Source organism: Pan paniscus, chromosome 1 (genome assembly GCF_029289425.2).
Source record: "Pan paniscus chromosome 1, NHGRI_mPanPan1-v2.0_pri, whole genome shotgun sequence".
NCBI lineage: Eukaryota > Metazoa > Chordata > Mammalia > Primates > Hominidae > Pan > Pan paniscus.
The window spans coordinates 63,529,338-63,549,922 of NC_073249.2; the positions used below are offsets into that span (position 1 = coordinate 63,529,338).

The following is a 20,585-nucleotide window of genomic DNA, read 5'->3' on the forward strand; positions in this document are numbered from 1 at the left end:
TTTTTTCCAGGTTTCTTTGAATAACGTGTTTCTAGGTTAAAAATCCTTCAATCATAGGTCACAATTAGGCCTTCACTAGTTTAATATCACACAAGATGAATTCACTTGAGATAAGATATAAAAAATGCTGTTTAGGTAGATGAAAAAACTCATACAGTGGGAGTCATGACAGGGAAGGTAGGACATTTCTGCCACTCACTAGCTGTCCTGTCTTAAGGAAGTTACATAAGTTACCTCTGTCCTAGGATCCTGACTGTACAATGTGAGTAATACTACCTCTCTCTCAAGGGATCTCATGATTGTGTGTCTGTTTATGTGTATGACTTTAAATTTAATCCCTGTTTTAGCTGCAAGGAAACGAATTTTAGGTTCTTCAAAAGGTTATGAAACAAAGTTGTGAAAATTTATTTAGGCTGATTTTAGTGTAACATTGTTTTTTATAAAATAATTTTATAAAAGAGTCCATCAAGATATTATATAGAAAATGCACACTAAGGTAATATATATACACTTCATAAAAATAGAATACATCTTGGCAATTGCTTAGAGTCTATTACCACCATGTACAGTGTATTGACGTGTAATATTTATGTTAATTTGAACACATGAGATTTTTAAAAAACCAAACCTGTCCCACTGGTATCTTTAAAAATTGCTTTCATTGACAGGAAAATAAACAAAATTCTGGAACGTAAAAGTTATGAAGCTAACTGGATGAAAGTTTATATTAAAATGTTAAAAGTTCCATGCCATGTACAACTGTCGTGAGGGCAAAGCGATCTTTATTATTATTATTATCATAAGTGGTTCAGCTGATCTCACAAAATCACTGAAAATAATATCCTTGTTCTGAATGTTCAATCAAGATAAGCACCATTTGGGATCAAACAAGCCTTATAGTAGCTGTACTATATTTTAAAAAATGAGTGGTGTTTTTCTTCTTAAAAATGAAAATAGGCAAGTCCTATTATAATGTATCAATACTTACAAAAATCTCCGTAAGTTATTTTATAAGCTTTGATCAAAATACTTAGTAACTAATTTTATGATTCTAAAAATAGTCAAATGCTCAAAAACTCTATTTGATTCTGAATTAGTTGTTTTTGTTTTTCGTTGTTTGGTTTGGCTTTCAGGAAAATGATCTTAGGTACTACACTACTGTAAACCATCACTGATATGTCCTGTTAGATGTTCAGAATAATCTTTGGGAAGTAACTGCTCCAGTGTAATAAATAAAATAATAAGGGACTTTTCTAGACCATACTTCAAGATATGACCATGGTGGGATCATGAAAATACCTCAGAACTACCAAGGAAGGCACACAAAACAGAGTGTAGCACCATTTTCAAGTTGCCAAGATTGCAACTGTTCAAGAGACAGTAATCTGGAAGGGGGCTTGATTGCCATGATTAATGCGGTTTAAATATGTGGAATAGGCTTTGGAGAGTTCCTTAGTATGGATAGGCGGACACAGCTATATAAACTATGAATGTGGTCTGATATTCAATGGTCCCATTGGCACTGTAGGATGAGGCTCGGACCCTCATGCGGTAGGTCTCTGCTTCTCGTAGTGGTCGTGTTGTATACACCACTCCTTTCAGGTTTTCATCCCTCAAGGCAAAAGGAACAGTCTGTTCCTCATCTACCATGAGGAAAGTTGTCCTGGGATGCATCACTCCATCCTGTGTGTATGCAACCAGCCGGATTAAATCTTGATTGGTGGCTATTCCAAATGGGAGGGAGACGAGTTTGTATTCCAAGGCATATGGGCTCAAGGCACATTCCAAATCATTGGGTGGACAGTTCTTGAGGCAGAACCTAAGGACAACAAACATATCAAATACACATAGTTATCTGGAAGCAGGAGGAGGCATGATATAGGTGATCATGATCCATGACAAATTTTAGGCACTGCATGCAGGAGGCAGCCTGGCTGTAAAAGCGGTAAGACTCAGTCGTCTTCTGTGTCACTAACTCAAACCAGACACCAGATGACTAGGAGAAGATGCTGGTGTGAAGTCAAATATGTATCTTGCAGCTCCATTAAAAGCAGAAGTGTCTGAGCCATTGAAGTAAGTATGAATGCCACAAGAGTATTTTCTTTAAAATGAAAAGTCAGTTTTGGATACAAGAGCTTCTGCATATATATTGGAAACAAGTACTTCTTAAAGAGGAATACAAGCTACTTTTTAATTATATAGTATCCTAACACTGTTTAAAAGGTGAAACAAAATATATTGACATTTTTTCTAAAAATAATAAAAGGTCAATTAGGATTTCTGGTGAGAAAGGGGTACTTCTTTTGTAATTGTCGTTCACATTATTGTAGATTAAAAAGCTTTATTTTCTTTTACCAGAGTGCACACTGACTGCTTTTTGAGTCATGATGACTTTTAAATTGTTTGCCAGAAACCGATGGTAATAAAGAAGGGAAAAAAATGCACAGAGAACCATTTTATGAAGATAGGATTCTTCAGTAATAGTATTTTTAGAGGTTTTGTTAAGTCTGTATTTTCAATTTTCTCCTTCCTATTCCATGTCCCATCAGACCAATTGCAGATAGGTTTTTGGTGGATTCTGGGCAGTCCACACTTGACTATGCTGCAGTAACTTGGTAAGCATTACCAAGAGGAAAACAAAGTGAGCTCCAGCCAGTATAAGGTTTCAGAAACACCTTCCTATTAGCAGGGCCTATCCAAGAGGAATATTATCACTTGTTTTCAATCACTCTGTTAACTCGGTACCTGGATAGAGTACAACATTTCTGGAAGGGGAGAGAGAAAACAGAATGGTAGTTTATTCAGAATGCAGAAAAGCCTGTTTCAGACAGAAGGAAATGTAAGCAAGATGATGTATGAACGGGCAGACAACTGACTCATTCCTCACTCATCTCCGTTCTCAAGGAGCGGTGAGTCAGTGAAGCAACAGAAAAGATGCTTCATGGTGGGCTCTAAGTGTGCAGAGCCCTTACCACCCTGAGGCAACACAACAGAAATGAAAAACTTTAAAGAAAGGCAGGCTCTATCACTCCATCAAACACTTGCTGCTGAGGCAGAACCCACCATGTTACATGTTATATTCTGGGAAGACTGCTCCAGGCAACACTGGCAGCCAAGAGTGAGCTTGGGTGGCAGTGGCTGCTGCAGGATGAGCTCATTTCTTGCCCATTCATTGAAGAGAATACTTACTGTAACCCCACATCTTCCTGGAGTTAGTGACTTCCTGTGAGTTACACATGACAAGAGACAAAGTTTATGTTGGTCAAGGAGTGAGAGGAAGGATTTTCAAAAGCATGTCTGGGATGAGAAGGCAAGACATACCCTGAAACAGGATCACGTTGGTAGTTGGGTGGACAGGGTGTATCGATGCACTGGTAGCTTCCTCTCATGTTGAAGCACATGCGATTGGGTCCACAGTGCACATTCTGCTCCAGACATTCATCGATATCTAGGGACAGCACAGGGAACATGCAGCATCAGCAGTGAGGGTGAGAGAAGGCCATCAGAGCAGGCACTGTGGATGTGTGACTAGAATGTGGAGGGCTAGCCTTCTCCTCCCATGAATGAACTTAGTCATACCTAAGCTTCTTTAACCACAAAATGGGGATCATGACACCTGGCGGGGTTATTTCCCAGGTTGCCTCGAGCACATATTTCTTTATGTGAAAGGACATTAAAAAAAATGAGAGCTTTAAAAGTGATGGGGAGATATTAAGAGCTCTCTGGTGCTTTTTATATTTGGGGAATACCTTGCATTTGAGTTTTATAAAGCAAGAAATATTTTAAATGCACTATGAACAAGCCAAAATTTAAAGGATATTTGTGAATATTTTTTGCAAAGTGAATAATCTCCTTAAAATGTGAGTGATCCTTGCCGAGTGTTTTGTTTTATAATGTCAAATTGTTGAGTGGAAAATAGGGTCTTAGATATTTTCATATCTAAGGAGTCAAGTTATAAATTCAGGAGAGATGGTACAGGCTAGTCAGATCTTGAGGAGAGAGACAAACAAAGCAGGATCAAATGAGTGGCCCAGGCACCACAATGTAAGCTGATCGAATGGAGCAGTTCACCTTGATCTGGACTGTGTTGAGTCTATCCTCTGTTGTTATGGTAGTGGGATGCTCTCCTTAGGCTAATGGTATGGGGAAAATACGCAAATGAAATACTGTTTATTTTGTTGTTTTCTACACTAAGTTAAGTAGAAACACACTTAAGTGCTTCCTGAAAGTGTTTTTGAGCCACCACTCTTAATTTGGGGTTTATTTTTGAGCATCAGGGGATCTGTGAATGAAAATGTCTACGTGCGTGTGTGTGTGTGTGTGTGAGACAGAGACAGAGAATGTGAGATTGATTGATGGTTGGATTTTCAAGAAAGAGGGTCCATGGAGTTCAACACAATTCTTAAGGAATTTTAAGATCCCAAATGTAAGAATGGTATTTTAGAGCAATGGTTTTCATACTGGGGCATCCTCATTCCCCTGGTGATACACAAATGTTTTCTAGCAGTATGAATGCAGGCGAATATTTCAGGGAATCAATTCCCATATTCTCATTTTCTGTAATTCTCCTCTCTAAAGTCAATTTGCCTGAGAACATCTCATGGCCTGGAGGTCTCTATTCCCGTCTCCCTGTTTCCAACCTTCTGATTTACAAAGACAGATTGCAACTAATCTCAGAGGATAAACAGAGAGTAAGAATATTGGTAATAAAGACTGATAGAGGTGGCTGGCAGGCCTTATTTTATCATGGCCACAAACCAATGGTCTTAGCTCTCTATTTCATTTTATTTTTTGAGACGGAGTCTCACTCTGTCGCCCAAGCTGGAGTGTAGTGGTGCAATCTCAGCTCATTGCAAGCTCCGCCTCCTGGGCTCAAGTGATTCTCCTGCCTCAGCTTCCAGAGTAGCTGGGACTACAGGCATGCGTCACCATGCCTGGCTAATTTTTGTATTTTTAGTAGAGAGGAGGTTTCACCATGTTGGCCAGGCTGGTCTTGAACCCCTGACCTTTGGTGATCCACCCACCTCGGCCTCCCATTAGCTCTCTATTTTAAATTAGATTTCAGAAGTGGGTTGGTTGTCATGGGGACACCTACTAACATTTTTGTTTGAACAGAAAAATCACCTTAGACTTTTTCTGACAGTAGATCTGATTAATTTGACAATGAATACAGACTTTCAAATTATATAGTGGCCATCCTCCCTTAACCGAGGGAGTTAAATCTGAAGCTCTGAAGTTTTCATGAAAATATATTTAAAGCTTGAACACATTAACATAACAATCTGTATAACAATGCCAGAATTCACATCCTTTGCAACTATTTCAACTTATAAGAAACTTTAGTGGTTAATTTTTTAAAGTATGAGTAAAGTATAAGGTTTTCAAAGTCTAAGTCAATTGGCTGCATATAGCATTGGTCCTGAGATACAAGAGGGAAAAATGACAATTAAATGGAGTAAATTGGTTCTCCACAGGTGGGTCCTGATGGTCAAATGCACTTCTATCATGGAAGCTGTGCTAAGAACAGTGTTACTACGATGTCATTGTACAGTAGTACATAATTTGGTAGTTGGATAATGGTATTTATATTGGGACTTGATACAAAAATAAGCATTTTAGATTTGGATCCAAACATTTTCTAAGGAAACCACAGACAATGTAAGTATTTATTTAAAACAATAACAGTCTCCACAAAGTAAAAAGATACTGGGTTAGAATGATATGGAGTAAATAACTTTTTAGTTAGTTATATGTGCTGACAATGATGTAATATGCTATTACTAGTATTATACTAGGATTAGCTTTCCTACAGGAATGAAACACAGTGTGGACAAACTTTTTCAGTGAAGTCTTGCCTACTGCCTCTGTGAAAAAATTTCTAATTATGATTTTATCAGCCAGGAGGGCTTAATCTCCTTGACAAAATAAGATTGTCTCAGTGACTTGAAAAGCCTTCTAGAAAAATGTGAAATTCAATTAGCCTTATCTTCCTTCTCGCATTAAAAAAATTTCTCTTCATATTCATTGTCCACATTTTATCTTATTTTCATCATGAACTCTTGCAGAAACATGAAGCCAGTGGGCTGCAGGGGTCCATGATAGTGGTGGTGTGGAGACTAGAAGGTGGACGCACATCAGTGTGCATAGTAAGTTGTTATTTAGTAGTTACCTTATATTTTCATTGGGTAAATATGAATCTATAAAGAAATATCAGAATCTAATATAGAAATATACACTTTCTATTAAAAAGCTTTCCTAAGTACTGAGGTGCTGGGCAGGTGGCCCTCTTCCGTCTCTGGTCTATTACCCTCTCCTCAGGGTGAAGCATTCTCTCTAGGAATCCACTCACTCTACTCATTTACTCTACTCACTATTCTTAAAAAAAAGAAGACAGAAAAAGAAGTAGAAATTGTGTTGTCTTCTGTTCATGGATGATGTGATGTCTGGTTTCTATTAAATATAAGAATATTATGATTGAAATGAAAGTATTTTGTAACATAAATATTGCTACAAGAAAAGAATCCCAAAATGAGCTGAAAATTTTTATATTAACAGCTTTAGAACATATGAATGTATTTAACCAAGTGCTTCTGAATACTAAAAAATTTAGGATAAACATACTTGAAACATCTGTCTTATAGAAAATATAAGTAATTTAGATTCTTGATAAACATGCATTGCATTTTTAAAACACGGATGAAGAAGAGCACTTATTTTAAATGCAGTGCTCATAGAATGTTTCCAAATTTTTAGAAGTAGATTAGTGGTGCATAAAATTAGCATAAGGGTCCTTTAGTTTCTCCTCTCTGCGTCTTAGGCAATTCTTGATTGGTCATGCTTTTTGTTTATTTTGCAGTCTAGTGACTTTCACTTTTGACTAGAGTGTCTGTCCTTGTTCAATGTCAAATTCACTTTAATTTCCCTTTTATTATTGACGTTTGTATCAGTAATTTCTAAATCTTTCAAAAAATCATATGCAAATAAAAAGCAGTCTTTGGTTCCTTATAAATGCCTCAAACACTTTCTAAAACTATAAAAAGAATGCAAGTTATTCTTCAGGGCAAAGAAAAAGGCATAATTGTTTTCTCTCAAGTCTTTTTAAAACCACAAAAATATGTAACCCATTTAAATTGCAGACATTTCAAGTGACACCTGTTTCTGATTTGTCCACGTCATTTTCCACTCTCTGTAGCACAACTGAAAGCTGAAGAACGTTTTGAACTAAATGAGTGACAAAGGCAATTAAAAAAATAAACTGGCACAATTTAGAAAGGGAGAAAAATTCTCTAATGAGAATAAAATCTGGCTAAGGGGTTGTGTGTTTTGAGTGGTTATTCCAAATGCTTCGGTATCTGCCCTGTTGCCTTCCTTGGTGCCTGGGGTACCTGGAGGGGGTGTGGTTTTAGTGTGGGCATCGCCACTCCTTCAGGAAGACTCTTGGGTTGAAGAACTGGGGAAAAGTGGTAATATCTGGACAAAGTGCCCTCACCCCATCCTGCTGCCTCAGTGCAATGCTCCTGGTGCTCACAGCATCCCAGGAGACAAAGGACTATTCTAGACATATAGATCTGAGGTCAAGTCCTACCTCTGCTCTTGATTATTCTAGGACATTAAGGCTCACATAATCACTCTGATAATTAGTTTTAGAATGGGTACAAATTATCTAATGGGTGCCCATTAGAATGGGTGCAAATTATTGCCCTTGACATATTTATACTGCTGATTAAAGTGAAATAACAGTTGCTTTGGAAAAAGGTAACAATATGATTAAATAAATTATTCCAGTACTTTAAATCTGAGTAAAACTCTCTGCATGGGGTAGGTTCTTAAGAAATATTTGGTGACTGATGGCCCAAAGCGAAAGTTATTACTCAACTTCATGTTTCATCTCCGGCCCACATGACCCAGTGGGGGCCCTCAGGGAGTGTGAATGAGTGAATGGGTGGGGTAGGGTGGTGTGGGATGAGGTGGCAGTGTTCACGGTAACTAGGGTGAAGCCATTGTCCATCTTGGTTTTGCCTCCTGGAACCCATTTTCCATAAGCTGCATTGCAGCGAGTCTTTTGTGAATCCCATAAAGAGAAAAAAATTCAATCTAAATTTGATTGCTGCTGATAAAGCACTCTTTTGGAGCTTTTATTTGCTATACTTTACAAAAGGATATAATTTTCCATGACACAAATTAATACAATTCAAAAGCTTATTAAGACCCACATAATACTCCTAGATTTTGTCTACAAAATTCAAGGGTTTCTTAGAAGATTTTAAAGAGCTATACAAGTTCTTATTTCTCCTTAATATAAGTACATGTTGCAATATAATCAACTTTACCAAATTACAATGCTCCTTTCACATTTTTGTGTAAAAAGGGAACCACTGAGATTGATGTTTTATTCTTTGTCATTGCTATATCTTGCCCAAAACTCTGTTAGAAAACCAATGAGCTATATTTTGTTTGTTTTATTTACATGTCTGTCTCCACTAGACTGTAAACTCTTAAAGGGGAAGACTCTATCTTATTTATCTGTTTAAATCCTGCAATGCTAGCACATAATTGTTCCACATCAATGTAGACTCAACAAATGAATGAATCATTTAATTGACTACCAAACTGATCACTTTAAAAATAAGTTTAATAAGAGGGACAACATATAAAATAATATCTAACACTGAAGTAAATTTACTGAGTAACCTTCTCATTTTTCACTTCCATTTTAGTGGAATTGTAAAAAAGTTTGAAGAGATCTATTCCCATTAAGTTTTAAAAATATATAATATGAACTGGCTTAGGCATTCTTGCTCCTTCTAGTAAGACCATACCAAAAATGTTTCTCAGCTATTTTCTTTGCTTGCTTCCTCTCCCATTGCTTCTCCTGCTTGCAAAAGCAATGTCTGAACATAATTCTGACCCACGGGAATGGGTAAGAAGGGGAAGCCACTAGGAGAATGATTATTCAAAAAAAACTTCTCACACTCTCTGTTGGTTTTTAGTCAAGTTTGCAACAATAAACATCCCAATGTTTTCTCACCTTGGCATGTCTTTCCATTGTGTGTGAGTTGATAGCCAGGTGGGCAGATGCACTGATAACTTCCAAAGGTATTCTTACACTCATGCTGGCAGGCATCTGTATTTTCACATTCATCAATATCTGTTCAGGAAGAAGACAGAGAGTTATCACTACACAAGAAAAAAGCAGACACTGTGACAGAGCCAACTCTCATCAAGTTGTTGATATACATTAGAAAAACTTCTTGGTGATTTTATACTCGTGTTAAAAAATGCTCAGAGCTATTTTCTATGAAGATACTTTTATGTTATAAAAATACTGAATATAGTACTATATACACAGTACTATATTACAAATTATGGACATTTCTTTGTGTAAGCACATATATGCTGAAGTCCCAAACGGGTCAATTTTTATATTACTTAAGTAAGAGTGACATGACAGAGGAAACAAATGTAGACAGGATCCTAAACCACCAAAATATGAAACTCTTTAAGGAATAGTAGAAATTACCTGAAATACAATATTCCTGTTGAGATTACTTGCAAAAAGGACTATTTGTTTTTATTGTATTTAAACTTTGGCTCTCTTTCTCTCTCCCTGCAGCCCCACTCATGCATAGCTTTCCCATACACAGATATCACATGGAAATGTTTTTTATTTTTGTGACAAAAATACTCTTTTTTTATACAATCCAAACGTACTAATCACAAGTACATACATATATAGTTGTGTTACCTTTGGCAGGCCATTTAACTTCTCAAGATCTCATTTATTCTTCTGTTAAAAGGGACACTTGAGACCATCTGCCCTACTTCACAGTTTTGTTGAAAGGTTCATATACAGTAATATGTGGGAAAGTAGTCTATAAAGGGCTATCTGCTATTATTAAACAAAGCCATGAAAATGGCAAAAAAAGGAGGGTGAGAATAGATTATAATTCAAAATTAATTGATATTTGCTTTAAGGATAAAGTATGTGATTTGGGAGGCTGAAGATTTCTTGTCCCAGTGGTGTTTTGCTTTAACTAAAATTAAAATTTGCTCATAGTCTCTGAGCATACACCAACCAGTGGAAGACTAGTTAACCAAAGTGTTGATTCTATGACTTGCATGAGTTTTTACTTCTTTCCTTTAAAATCAGCTTTAACCTAAAATAACAGAAATGTAAATGATGTTGAACTCCAAGTTGTTAGCACAGAGCTTTCCCAAGCATGAATTTTACACTACCCCCAAGTGTGATTGCTGCATTCAGAAGCAATGCAATGGTCATTTTTCCTGTTATGCTTTGGAATCAATTTCTTCAAAAACTAAACTTCAGCCCAAGTCTAACAAGATTTCATAGTGTTAATTTGAATCTTTTATAACTTGTCTGTCCCAGATAGTTCATTAAAAGCATTTGGTGCTTATTGCAAGTTGGTCTTGTTGTGTAATACCAAAGCTGTAGGCAGTCTTACTGTATATTTCTTCATTAGTCCCAATACTATAAAATACCATATTTTAAGAAATGTTTAAGCCTATGAATTGCCCCCAAAGAAACTTAAATATCCAGTAATGGACTAGCTATAAATTTTTACTTTAGATTCTCCAAGATTGACCCTTACTGTGAAATAGTGGCTGCCTCAAATAGCAGATGACTGTCTGAGGAAGACGATTGTGATAACATAACATTGGTTTAACATAAGCGGAAGACAGAAAACATTTATAAGACTCTACTATGATGAAACTGCAGCCATAGATAGTGATGAAGAAGTAGAGAAGTGGGTTATTAATCAGGAAGCTTTCTTAAAATAACTTGGACCTTCTGATAATTTGGAAGAAACCAGCTAATGGTGTATAGTGTGGAGGGTGTGGCTTAATTTATTTTTCATAACACAGATTTTTGGGCAGGAAAGTAAAGGGTAGAACAAAAGAAAGTGCTTGTCTAAAATGAAGGTTAAGAATGGGATGGTAACCTATTACCTAGGCTGTGAAAACCCTCTAGTGGGGATGACTATTTGGAAGAAACTTTGAAAGACAAAATATGAGATGTTAATTCTGTCAATAAGAGAATAGTGAACAACTTTAATGAAGAGTCAGATCAAAATTGTGGGCATAAAATTTCCCAAAACTCAGAACAGTTTGTAGCAGATTGACAGTGTTGTTTAATATACTAGCAAGAATACTGGAGTCCACATATTTAGCAATTAAACAGTATTTGACCACATGGGACAAAATGTAGAGAATTGTTAATGCATTAATGTTTGGTGGTAGAAGAAATGAGCACCGTCAACAATTCTGGTAAGCTAATCACAAGGGAGAAGTTTCCATATCCCTTATATTAAGCTGCAGGTACATCAGGGTAAAAAAGACAGAAAAGTGCTGGAAAAAATATGAACCTAAAAAGCAAAGGGTAAAGTTTGAGTGTCCAGAGGGACTGAGGGTCCAACTGAGTAGAGATGGTATGGGAAGATGAATCCACCTAAGGTTGACCAAGAAGTCCATCTGAGAAGATAATAATGCAGTAACAGGGCTTGGGCAAGGGTAGAAAAAGAAACAAAAAAAAATGAAGATAGAAGGAGAAGAAATGTTTAAAAAATGTTTAGCAAAAAGCATAGTTAAGAGAGTAAGCAAAGTGTAGAATGCTTTCCATAAATGTAAGAAAATGAGGCTGGCATAGTGGGCTTTGAATTTAAACAGAATTTGTTTCTTCCCTCCCTCTTTACTTCCCCCCATGTTCTTTCTTTGCTTATTTTTTCCAGCTAACAAATAGTAAAACTAATTCCTGCTTGCTAATTCCCCTTGAGTAGGTCAATGACATGCTAATTGTAGATATTCACAGAAAATTGAGTTAAATGAGTGACAGATGGTAATGTTTGCAACTTGACTGAAAACAAGGTCTCAATTCTTAAGTTGGAAATTATACTTCACTTTTGCAAACAAATGAAATTATAGACTTGTGAATTTAGATAAAGATACTGCAAGCACATATTTCAGAGTGATAGAAGCGACTTAATTTTGTCCCAACTCATATTATCTTTTCAGTGACATACAAACATACACAATAATCAAACAGCAATTCCACGAGGACTGTGGAGCAACAGTCAATGGGATGTTGGTTGTTATACAGAACAAGCAGTCGACCGAGAAGCTGAAACTTTCACTTTTAAACCACTGCTTTTCCATCAATCTGATGTGGCCATAATCTGATGGCATTACGTTATGTGGCAATATTTACATCCTCTTTTAAATGAACTATATTCTGGATGCCACTGAAATTTATTTCTATTTAGTATTAAGTTTAGTAACACCTTCAGGGTGACCAAAAAAAACTTACTATAACACAATAAATTATTAGAATGCCCACATGTAAATCCATAATTCACTTGACTCAAGTCTGTAATAGTTTTAGGTGCCAAAATAAATGTCTTGAAATTTTGAGTCATTCCGAACTTGAGATCAGATGTAGTTCACTGCACTCAAACAATCACAGGTGCTGTACACATACTTTGACTCTGATCAGTAAGAGAGCCCACAGAAAGGAAATGTAATATGGCTGACATTTACCTACACATGTGTCATGGCTTGCCTCAGAGCCTTCAGGGCAAGTTTTCCTAATAGTCCTTCTAGTCCTGGAGAGAGATGTTCTGCTGTTTCTATACTCTGAGTAGGAGCTGTAGAGATGTGAGTACTGTCTGTAATGCTGTTGAGGTTGATAGTTGTTTCTCACAGGGGAGAACCGTGCAAGGTTATAGCTACTGTATTGAGTGCCATAATTTGGCAGCCTCTCCAATCCAGCGCAAGATTTCCCGTCCCCTAATAAATGTTGTCCTGGTGGACAGATACACTTGAAGCTGCCGGGGGTGTTGGAGCACTGATGTGCACAAGGTTTAGGCACTTGTTCACATTCATTAATGTCTGCTCGTATGCCATGATATAAAAAAGAGAGAAAAAAAAAGACACATACATACACACACAAAACACAGGAATAAAGAATGAGTCTGTGAAACAAACTGAAGACATTGTTACCCTCCAAAGCCAGGCATACAGTAATTTCTCCTCAACTGTTGTGAACTTTTGAGAAAGCTTTAATCATTCAGTTATGAACATAGGACAGATTCTGCAAATCTCCCCCTAAATACTATATTATATGCACACATTTTATTTGAACATTCACATTGAAGCAAGTGGCTCAGAAAACAAGACACACTAGTTCTGTAAATTCATACCCCTTTGACTCACTTATGATGGCCTTAAGACCTAGGGAGCTCTGTTTTCAGCCTTGTCTCCTTGATCAGTTTAAGCTACTTTGGTATACATTTTTACGTGTAATTCTAAGAGTAACATTAAGATTTTAAATCTTAGAAATACTATACTAAGCTTTCTTAGTTCAACTAGGCAGAGACATCTTAAATTGTTAAAATGTGTGTATCTTCCTCTGGAAAAAAAAAAGGTACAAGAGAGTGTGGAATCACAAATGAATATAATTTTCATCAAACTTCACTTATAAAAAAGTCTCAAGATAGTACCTCTTAATACAATCATACGTGTACATTTGGGAAATTTCTCTCTTGTTTTTTCTCTTTTGACAAATATTTCAGATGGAATTCAGATTTTTCTACTGGTTTACAATGTTGGAAGCTTTCTAATATGTCCACATGTAATTTTAAAAAAGTAACTACTTTTATGTTTAAAATTTTTATTTAAATGACTTGGTCTTTCTGCAAGCATCTTTGCCCTCCTAATTCTCCACATAGCAGCCAGAGTGATCTTTTCCAAATGTAAACCATATCATATTGCTTGTCTGCCCAAGACCTTTCATGTTTTCCCATCACATTCTTTATTATGGGCTCTTTATCCTCCTTACCCTCTGCCTACCTTTGCTCCAACAGCCTGACCCCTTGGTTCTTCCTTGATTATGGTCAGTGCATTCTTTTCTGAATGACATTGCCCTGGCTTCTCCTCAGCCTGAAATACACTCGCTCAGACCTTCCCATCGTGGCTGCTCTCTCTTTTTTTTTTTTTTTTTTTTTGAGATGGAGTTGCTCTGTTGCCCAGGCTGGAGTGCAGTGGCATGATCTCGGCCCACTGCAACCCCTGCCTCCTGGGTTCAAGGGATTCTCCTGTCTCAGCCTCCCAAGTAGCTGGAACTACAGGCGTGTGCCACCACGCCCAGCTAATCTTTTTTATATTTTTGACAGAGACAGGGTTTCACTGTGTTAGCCAGGATGGTCTTGATCTCCTGACCTCGTGATCCACCTGCCTTGACCTCCCAGAGTGCTGGGATTACAGGCGTGAGCCACCACACGTGGCCTGCTCTTTCCTTTTGTCCAGTCTCTCAGAGAGGCTGCCTGGATCACAGTGCTACCACCCCAATCTGGGTCTCTCTTTCTCCTGTTTTATGTTTCCTTAAAGTGCTTATCACTATCTGAAATTGTATATTTGTTTTGTGATTCTTCTTTCTCTCCCTGGAAGGTAAACTCCACGAGGACAGAGACCTGGTCTGCCCTGTTTAGCGATGTATTCCCACAACCTAGAACATCATCCAACACAAAGTAGGTGCTCAATAAACATTTGTTGAATTAATGAAGGAATGGGTTTGATATCATGTGCCAAATCAAGCCGTGAACAGTAGAAACAAAAAAGATCATATGGGAATATGTAGTCTTAAATACACGAAAACCAGAGTTCAAAAGCTAATGTAGATCTTAATTCTATCAGCAGAAGCAGAAATGAAATCACATCTCTAGTTTGTATTTAGTTATAATATTGGTAACTAGTGTCTCTAATCTTCCATACCATTATAAGTTTTAGAGGTAGGAATACTGGCAAAACTACAGACTTTAAAATTTTATTTTCTGAATTAATAATTTTGAATTAATGAACGAGCCAAGCACATTTTCCCCCAACAGATTAAAATCAAGGAAACAAGGACATAGAATCAGTTCTTACTAAGATATAAACTCACCAAACACATAAAATTTTAAAAAGTTATTTTCTTTCTATTGTTAGGTCAACACATGGAATCTGTACTTGCAATTCTTCCTATAAATTGGAAAAGGGAATGAAAACCAAATTGTTTAATTCATTACCACAGTGGCATGAAAGAAAACAATACAGGAAGGTAGAATAAAATAGTAAATTTTGCTTTAAAAACTATTTTAGTAGGTAAAAATTAATACTTTAACTCCTTTCTCTTTTTTTGAGACAGTTTCTTTAACTCTTTTCTTTCTTTCTTTCTTTTCTTTGTTTTTTTTTTTTTTTTTGAGACATAGTTTCACTCTTATTGTCCAGGCTGGAGTGCAGTGATGCAATCTCGGCTCACTGCAACCTCCACATCAAGAGATTGTCTTGTCTCAGCCTGCTGAGTAGCTGGGATTACAGGCGTGAAGCACAGTGCCCAGCCATTTTTTATTGAGGCAATGGTTCTGCATTCTTCCTTGTTTTATTCCCTAGCACAATGTCTGAGATCCAGCTGGTGGCCAAATTGGTGAATAAATACAACTATTTCATTCTGAAAAGTCACAGTTATGGCTGATCAAGATGTTAAACTATATATAAATGATAATATCTAAATAGAAGACTAAAATGATGCTCTGTATTCCTGTTATTAAAAAGCATTTTCTTTTAAAAGAGTTTCTAGTAATGGTATTAGTTTGAACATTTGGTACATACAAAATACTATGCTAGGGATTGCACAAAGACAGAGCTAAGTCTTTTTGGGAGAATTTGCTATAAATAATCATTAAGTAGACAAGAAGGCAACCAATTTGAAAAGCATAGCATGAAACCCAGAAGCTAGTATTTAAAAGCCCACAACATTATTTTAGTGCAATTGAATATTCTAAGGAAGACTACAATTTGATAGATCAGTTTCTTGATTATAAATGCATTAATTTTTACCAAAAGTATGTGGTTATCTTACAGATATTTTCTATTTGCCTTCATATTCAAATATAACTAAGATGAAAACAAACAGGCAACTGGGGAGAAATGAGATATTTTTAGCAAAGGGAACAGCACACAGTAAGCATTAAATATATGATAAAGTAATTATCCATTTATTTAAATTGTGTGTCCCTATTTTAATACCTCACACCTAAACTTTCATACTACATACAAATATACTTCATGCTCAAATAAAATGTATCTATGCAAACATTTATGTCATGTACATAGAGATATAATCAATGAGATAATCTTGATAATTAAGTTGTGATGGCAATTATATCAGAACCTCACTTTGATATGTGTGGTGTATAGCAAGCACAGAGTAAGTGATTATTATTACTTGAAACGTCAGTGTAAATTGAGCTCAATATAAAGTCTCTGAAGAAGTATCCAAATTGTGTTGAATGACGTAAATCAATTCACATACCTTATTATTGTAACAAGAGACCATTTGAGGATAGAGAAAGTGGCCCTAAGCGAGTTGGTAAGGCTAGGTAACTACATCAGTAGCTTTATTGCTCAACAAGTTCCTATTTACTTACCCATGCAGGGTCTTCCAACTCCTTGAGACCGATAACCTCTTGGGCATACACAACGATAGCTGCCTCTTGTATTCTCACATATCTGGTTATATCTGCACTGATGGGTCCCATCTTTACATTCATCAATATCTACAGACATGGAGGCAATAAGAAGTAACATTTCCTCTTTCAAACCCAAAGTCATTGTATTTAAAGTCAGCATTCTGTAGAATTGCCGAAGGTTGCATTTCTCACCAAGTGGTTGAGATCATACCAGCTTACAACTTGGAATCAGAAAACCTGGGTTCAAGTCCCAGCTCTGCCACTTATTAAATGGCTGCTTTTCCTCCTCCTGCTCCCTATTATGGAGAGAGTTTTATTCACAGATTTCTTTTTTTCTCCTTCTCTATATCCCTTCCTCCTTTTGCCATCTTATTTATACAAGTGATTAGAGTTTAGGCAGATTGAGAGCAATAGTGCTACATTGCTTCTGATCTACAGTCCCATGTTTCTAGCTGCTAGCTGGACATCCCCATCTCTCTTTGTTTTACCACTAGTTCAAACCCAGCACACCCTCAATGCCTTAACCTTACTCCCCTATTTGTGATAACAGCAGGCCTGTGTTTCAAGTCCATCAAGCTTTAAATGATAAATTATGTTCTGTATTCCTGCTATGGAAAAGCATTTCTTTTAAAAGAGTTTCTAGTAATAATATTAGTTTGAACATTTGCTATATACAAAGTACAATGGTCAGTCATCTTTAACTTATTCTCTCAGTTGCCAAGATTGGGTAGTTCTATTTCCTTCAATCAAAACCACATATCTCCACATTTCCATTCCCACTTAGCTAGATTTTTGCTGTAGCTTCTTAAAAAGTTTCTGATCTTTCAACTCATGTCTAGTTAAGCTTATACATAATTAGGGCCAATATTCTGAAAAATATTTACAGTTGCATGTAACTGTACATGATGCTCTGAGTTGGCTGCTACTTTTTTTTTTTTTTTGAGATGGAGTCTCGCTCTGTCATCCAGGCTGGAGTGCAGTGGCATGATCTTAGCTTACTGCAACCTCTGCCTGCTGGGTTCAAACGATCCTCCCACCTCAGCCCCCAGAGTAGCTGGGACTATAGGCATGCGCCACCATGCCCAGCTAATTTTTGTATTTTTAGTAGAGATGAGGTTCCACCATGCTGGCCAGGCTGGTCTCAAACTCCTGACCGAGTTGGCTGCTACTCTTAAATGGTAAGGAAAGTATTGACCTATATCTATAGTGTAAGAGCTGAAACAAGTCTTTGAAATCTGATACTTCAACTCCCATCACCAGTTGTTGTTTTTTTAAATTATACTAAACCACCATGAACTTAACAACTATCAGCAAACGGCCAATATTCCTTCATCTATATCTATCCCCCACTCCTATCATATTGTTCTGAAACAAATCCAAGATACGATAATTTTATTAATATTTTATAATTGATTTTTTAAAAGAAAAACTGTGCTATTTTTACAATGAGAAACTTAAAATCAAATTTCTGTGTAATCATAAGACTTGTCCAAGGTTAGATAGCTGTCAAGAAGGAACAATGAATTTTAACACTTTATGCCTAAGTTCAGCTCTTTCTCCCTTATACAAGGCTTTCTTGCTTTCCTTTTTCTGTCATCTCCATCTAGTAACAACCCAACCTATATTTAAATGTGATCATTTCCATGACCTCCTTCATAGTGACTCCTACTGGATACAGTCACTCTCTTGGGTATTCCTGTAGAATTTTATTTGTTCCTCTTTATGGTGTTTCATTCTCCTCATATTATAGGTCTTTGCTTTTTTGGGGGGAGGGGGTGTAGTGGAGTAGGCCAATTTAACCCATAAATTATTTCTTTCTGCTGTGTTTTTTAGCAGGAATGAGAATGGGAATGGTATCTCTCTTTTATTTTTGTAAATCCTGCAGTTGCTAGCTCTGCTAACCAGGCTGGTACAGCCTAGACATACACAGAACAAATGTAGGGAGAACTATAATGTACCTTTGTGTCTGGTCATTGATGTAGACTAGACAGGCAAAGCGTAAATTTTGGGCAAATTATTTATTTTATTTGTCTGGTCATGGATTTCATATTTAAGGAATATACATCTCCAAAATAATTATATTTTGAATTTTAATCTCTACAGACATAATTTTTCTTTCCCCCAAGAAATTCTTAACATATATGCTAAATTTCTATTAGAAATCATGTGAGATAATATTAATGCTTGTGGATATTAAACTATGTAAACCAAATGTTTAATTGAAGGGAGCTCGAAATGGTCATAAGTTTTCATAGTGAGCTTCCATTTCCGGGTACAGCCATGACCCTGGGACCTGGAGCTCAATTATCCTAGAAGTTGGGAGTACTTATGGAAAAAGAAAGATTTCCTTGTTAGCTTAAATTTACTCTAATCACTTCTAATGCCTTACTTGACTTGTTGATGGTAAACTGATCTCAGTCACGGAAACAGCCAGACACTCACCAATACAGGTTCCATTTTCTGCCTTGGTCATTCCATTTGGACAAAGATCAATGCACTTATAGCCACCACGGGTGTTCTTACAGTGCTGATCTGGTCTGCATACATTTTGTCTACACTCGTTCACATCTTGATAAAAGAACAAAGGTAATGTAGATTAAGAAAATTATTTATTCAACTTTTCCAGAGAAATCATACTTTTGGATTTTAGGGATATTATTTATATATATATTCATTGCATAATCATTGTGTAAGGTTAAAGTGCTTAAATTCAACAATGTATGTAACACACTTTAAAATATAATAAAAATAAAAAACAAACAGAAAATATTGTTTTACAGAGCAGGTAGCCATACCAACCATTTTCTCCTCTTAGAAAAATAAAATTTATATACACTAACTTCATTTGTATACATATATATGTACATACATATATTTATATGTATAGATATACTTTTGCAAAAAAATTACAGGAAATGTTATGAAGAATGGGTATGTAATTAGAAAAAGAAACTCATAAAACATAGCATTTTTTGTCATTTTGGTTTTGCATGGATTGCATACATGCTGCATGCTTGATGTCCTATATAGGAACCAGTACCAAGACACAGTGTATGCATTTAGATCAGACATCATTAAGAAGTTATAGAGGTGTTATTCCTTTAAATTCAAAGCCCTTTTCTTACCCATGCATTTTCTGCCTTTGAGCTGATACCCAGGTTCACATCCACAATGGAAACTTCCTATGGCATTGAAACAGCGCTGGTGACAGGGGCTGGATTCTTGACATTCATTAATATCTGTTAAATAAAACAAAACTTTAATTATATGCTATTAGGAAACCTGAATTAATTTATCCCAAATGTTTAACATTTTAATGATCTTGATCATTACCATGTTTAAGATCGTCTCTAAAACCTATCCAATATATTGCACTCATGTGATCTGCCAAATACTTGATAGAATTAATTGTTGGAGAGGGTATCTCCCTTCAATACTCTTAAAAGTAGACAACTGCTAATGACACATAACTATGTCAATGAAACACTCTTCTACTTTAAGTATTTTGCCATATGGCTCTCACTCCTGTTTCTCGGAAGTTCCAGTCCTGGAATGTTACTGACAGACTGGGATGCTGAAGACAGAGGAAAAAACTCCAACAACACTAAGGTCTTTTGCAATTGTCCTCTCTTCCCCTTTCTTGCTGCTACTAGCTTGGTGCAAGTCTTTATCACCCTGTGCCTGACTGCATCAACATCAGCATTTCTCTACATTTGCAGTCACTGCCACATTGTACTTCCCAAACACCATCTGGGTCATAGTGTAACAAAAACAGTGTGCAGGCATGAACTCCTCAAACTCTTGGGGACTTGCCTGTGGTTTGTACCTTCTTTCCTTTACTTTCCTTTCCTCCAGTCCTGGAGGAAGAAAGCCCTCTTCTCTCACTGAAGAAAAGTCCCCCTGTTTGAGCTTTTGAGCTCTGCAGCCCATCTTACCCTTCCTCACCAAGATGAGGACTGTGGTCCATCAATCATTCCCTCCTCCTATGCATTTTAAAAGTCCTTCCAGTCTATCACTGATGGGCATTTGGGTTGGTTCTATGTCTTTACTATTGTGAATAGTGCT

General features: G+C 36.6%; 1 protein-coding gene across 3 annotated transcripts in view; it reads right to left on the reverse strand.

Moving 5' to 3' along the window:
• Positions 1 to 381: 381 nt before the first annotated feature.
• The window catches only part of HMCN1 (hemicentin 1), a 462,896-nt gene continuing 442,692 nt past the window's right edge, over positions 382 to 20,585 (reverse strand). For 2 of the 3 annotated variants that reach the window (XM_003815598.5, XM_063598297.1), the window contains 7 exons: positions 19,646 to 19,759; positions 18,963 to 19,088; positions 16,479 to 16,607; positions 12,553 to 12,903; positions 9,029 to 9,148; positions 3,322 to 3,448; positions 382 to 1,819 (listed from right to left, as the gene is read on the reverse strand). In XM_003815598.5, the coding sequence (XP_003815646.4) occupies positions 1,453 to 1,819; positions 3,322 to 3,448; positions 9,029 to 9,148; positions 12,553 to 12,903; positions 16,479 to 16,607; positions 18,963 to 19,088; positions 19,646 to 19,759 (1,334 nt within the window). In that variant the 3' untranslated portion in view covers positions 382 to 1,452. The remainder of the gene's footprint in view (positions 1,820 to 3,321; positions 3,449 to 9,028; positions 9,149 to 12,552; positions 12,904 to 16,478; positions 16,608 to 18,962; positions 19,089 to 19,645; positions 19,760 to 20,585) is intronic. The other variant, XM_063598296.1, reaches the window with a different exon arrangement.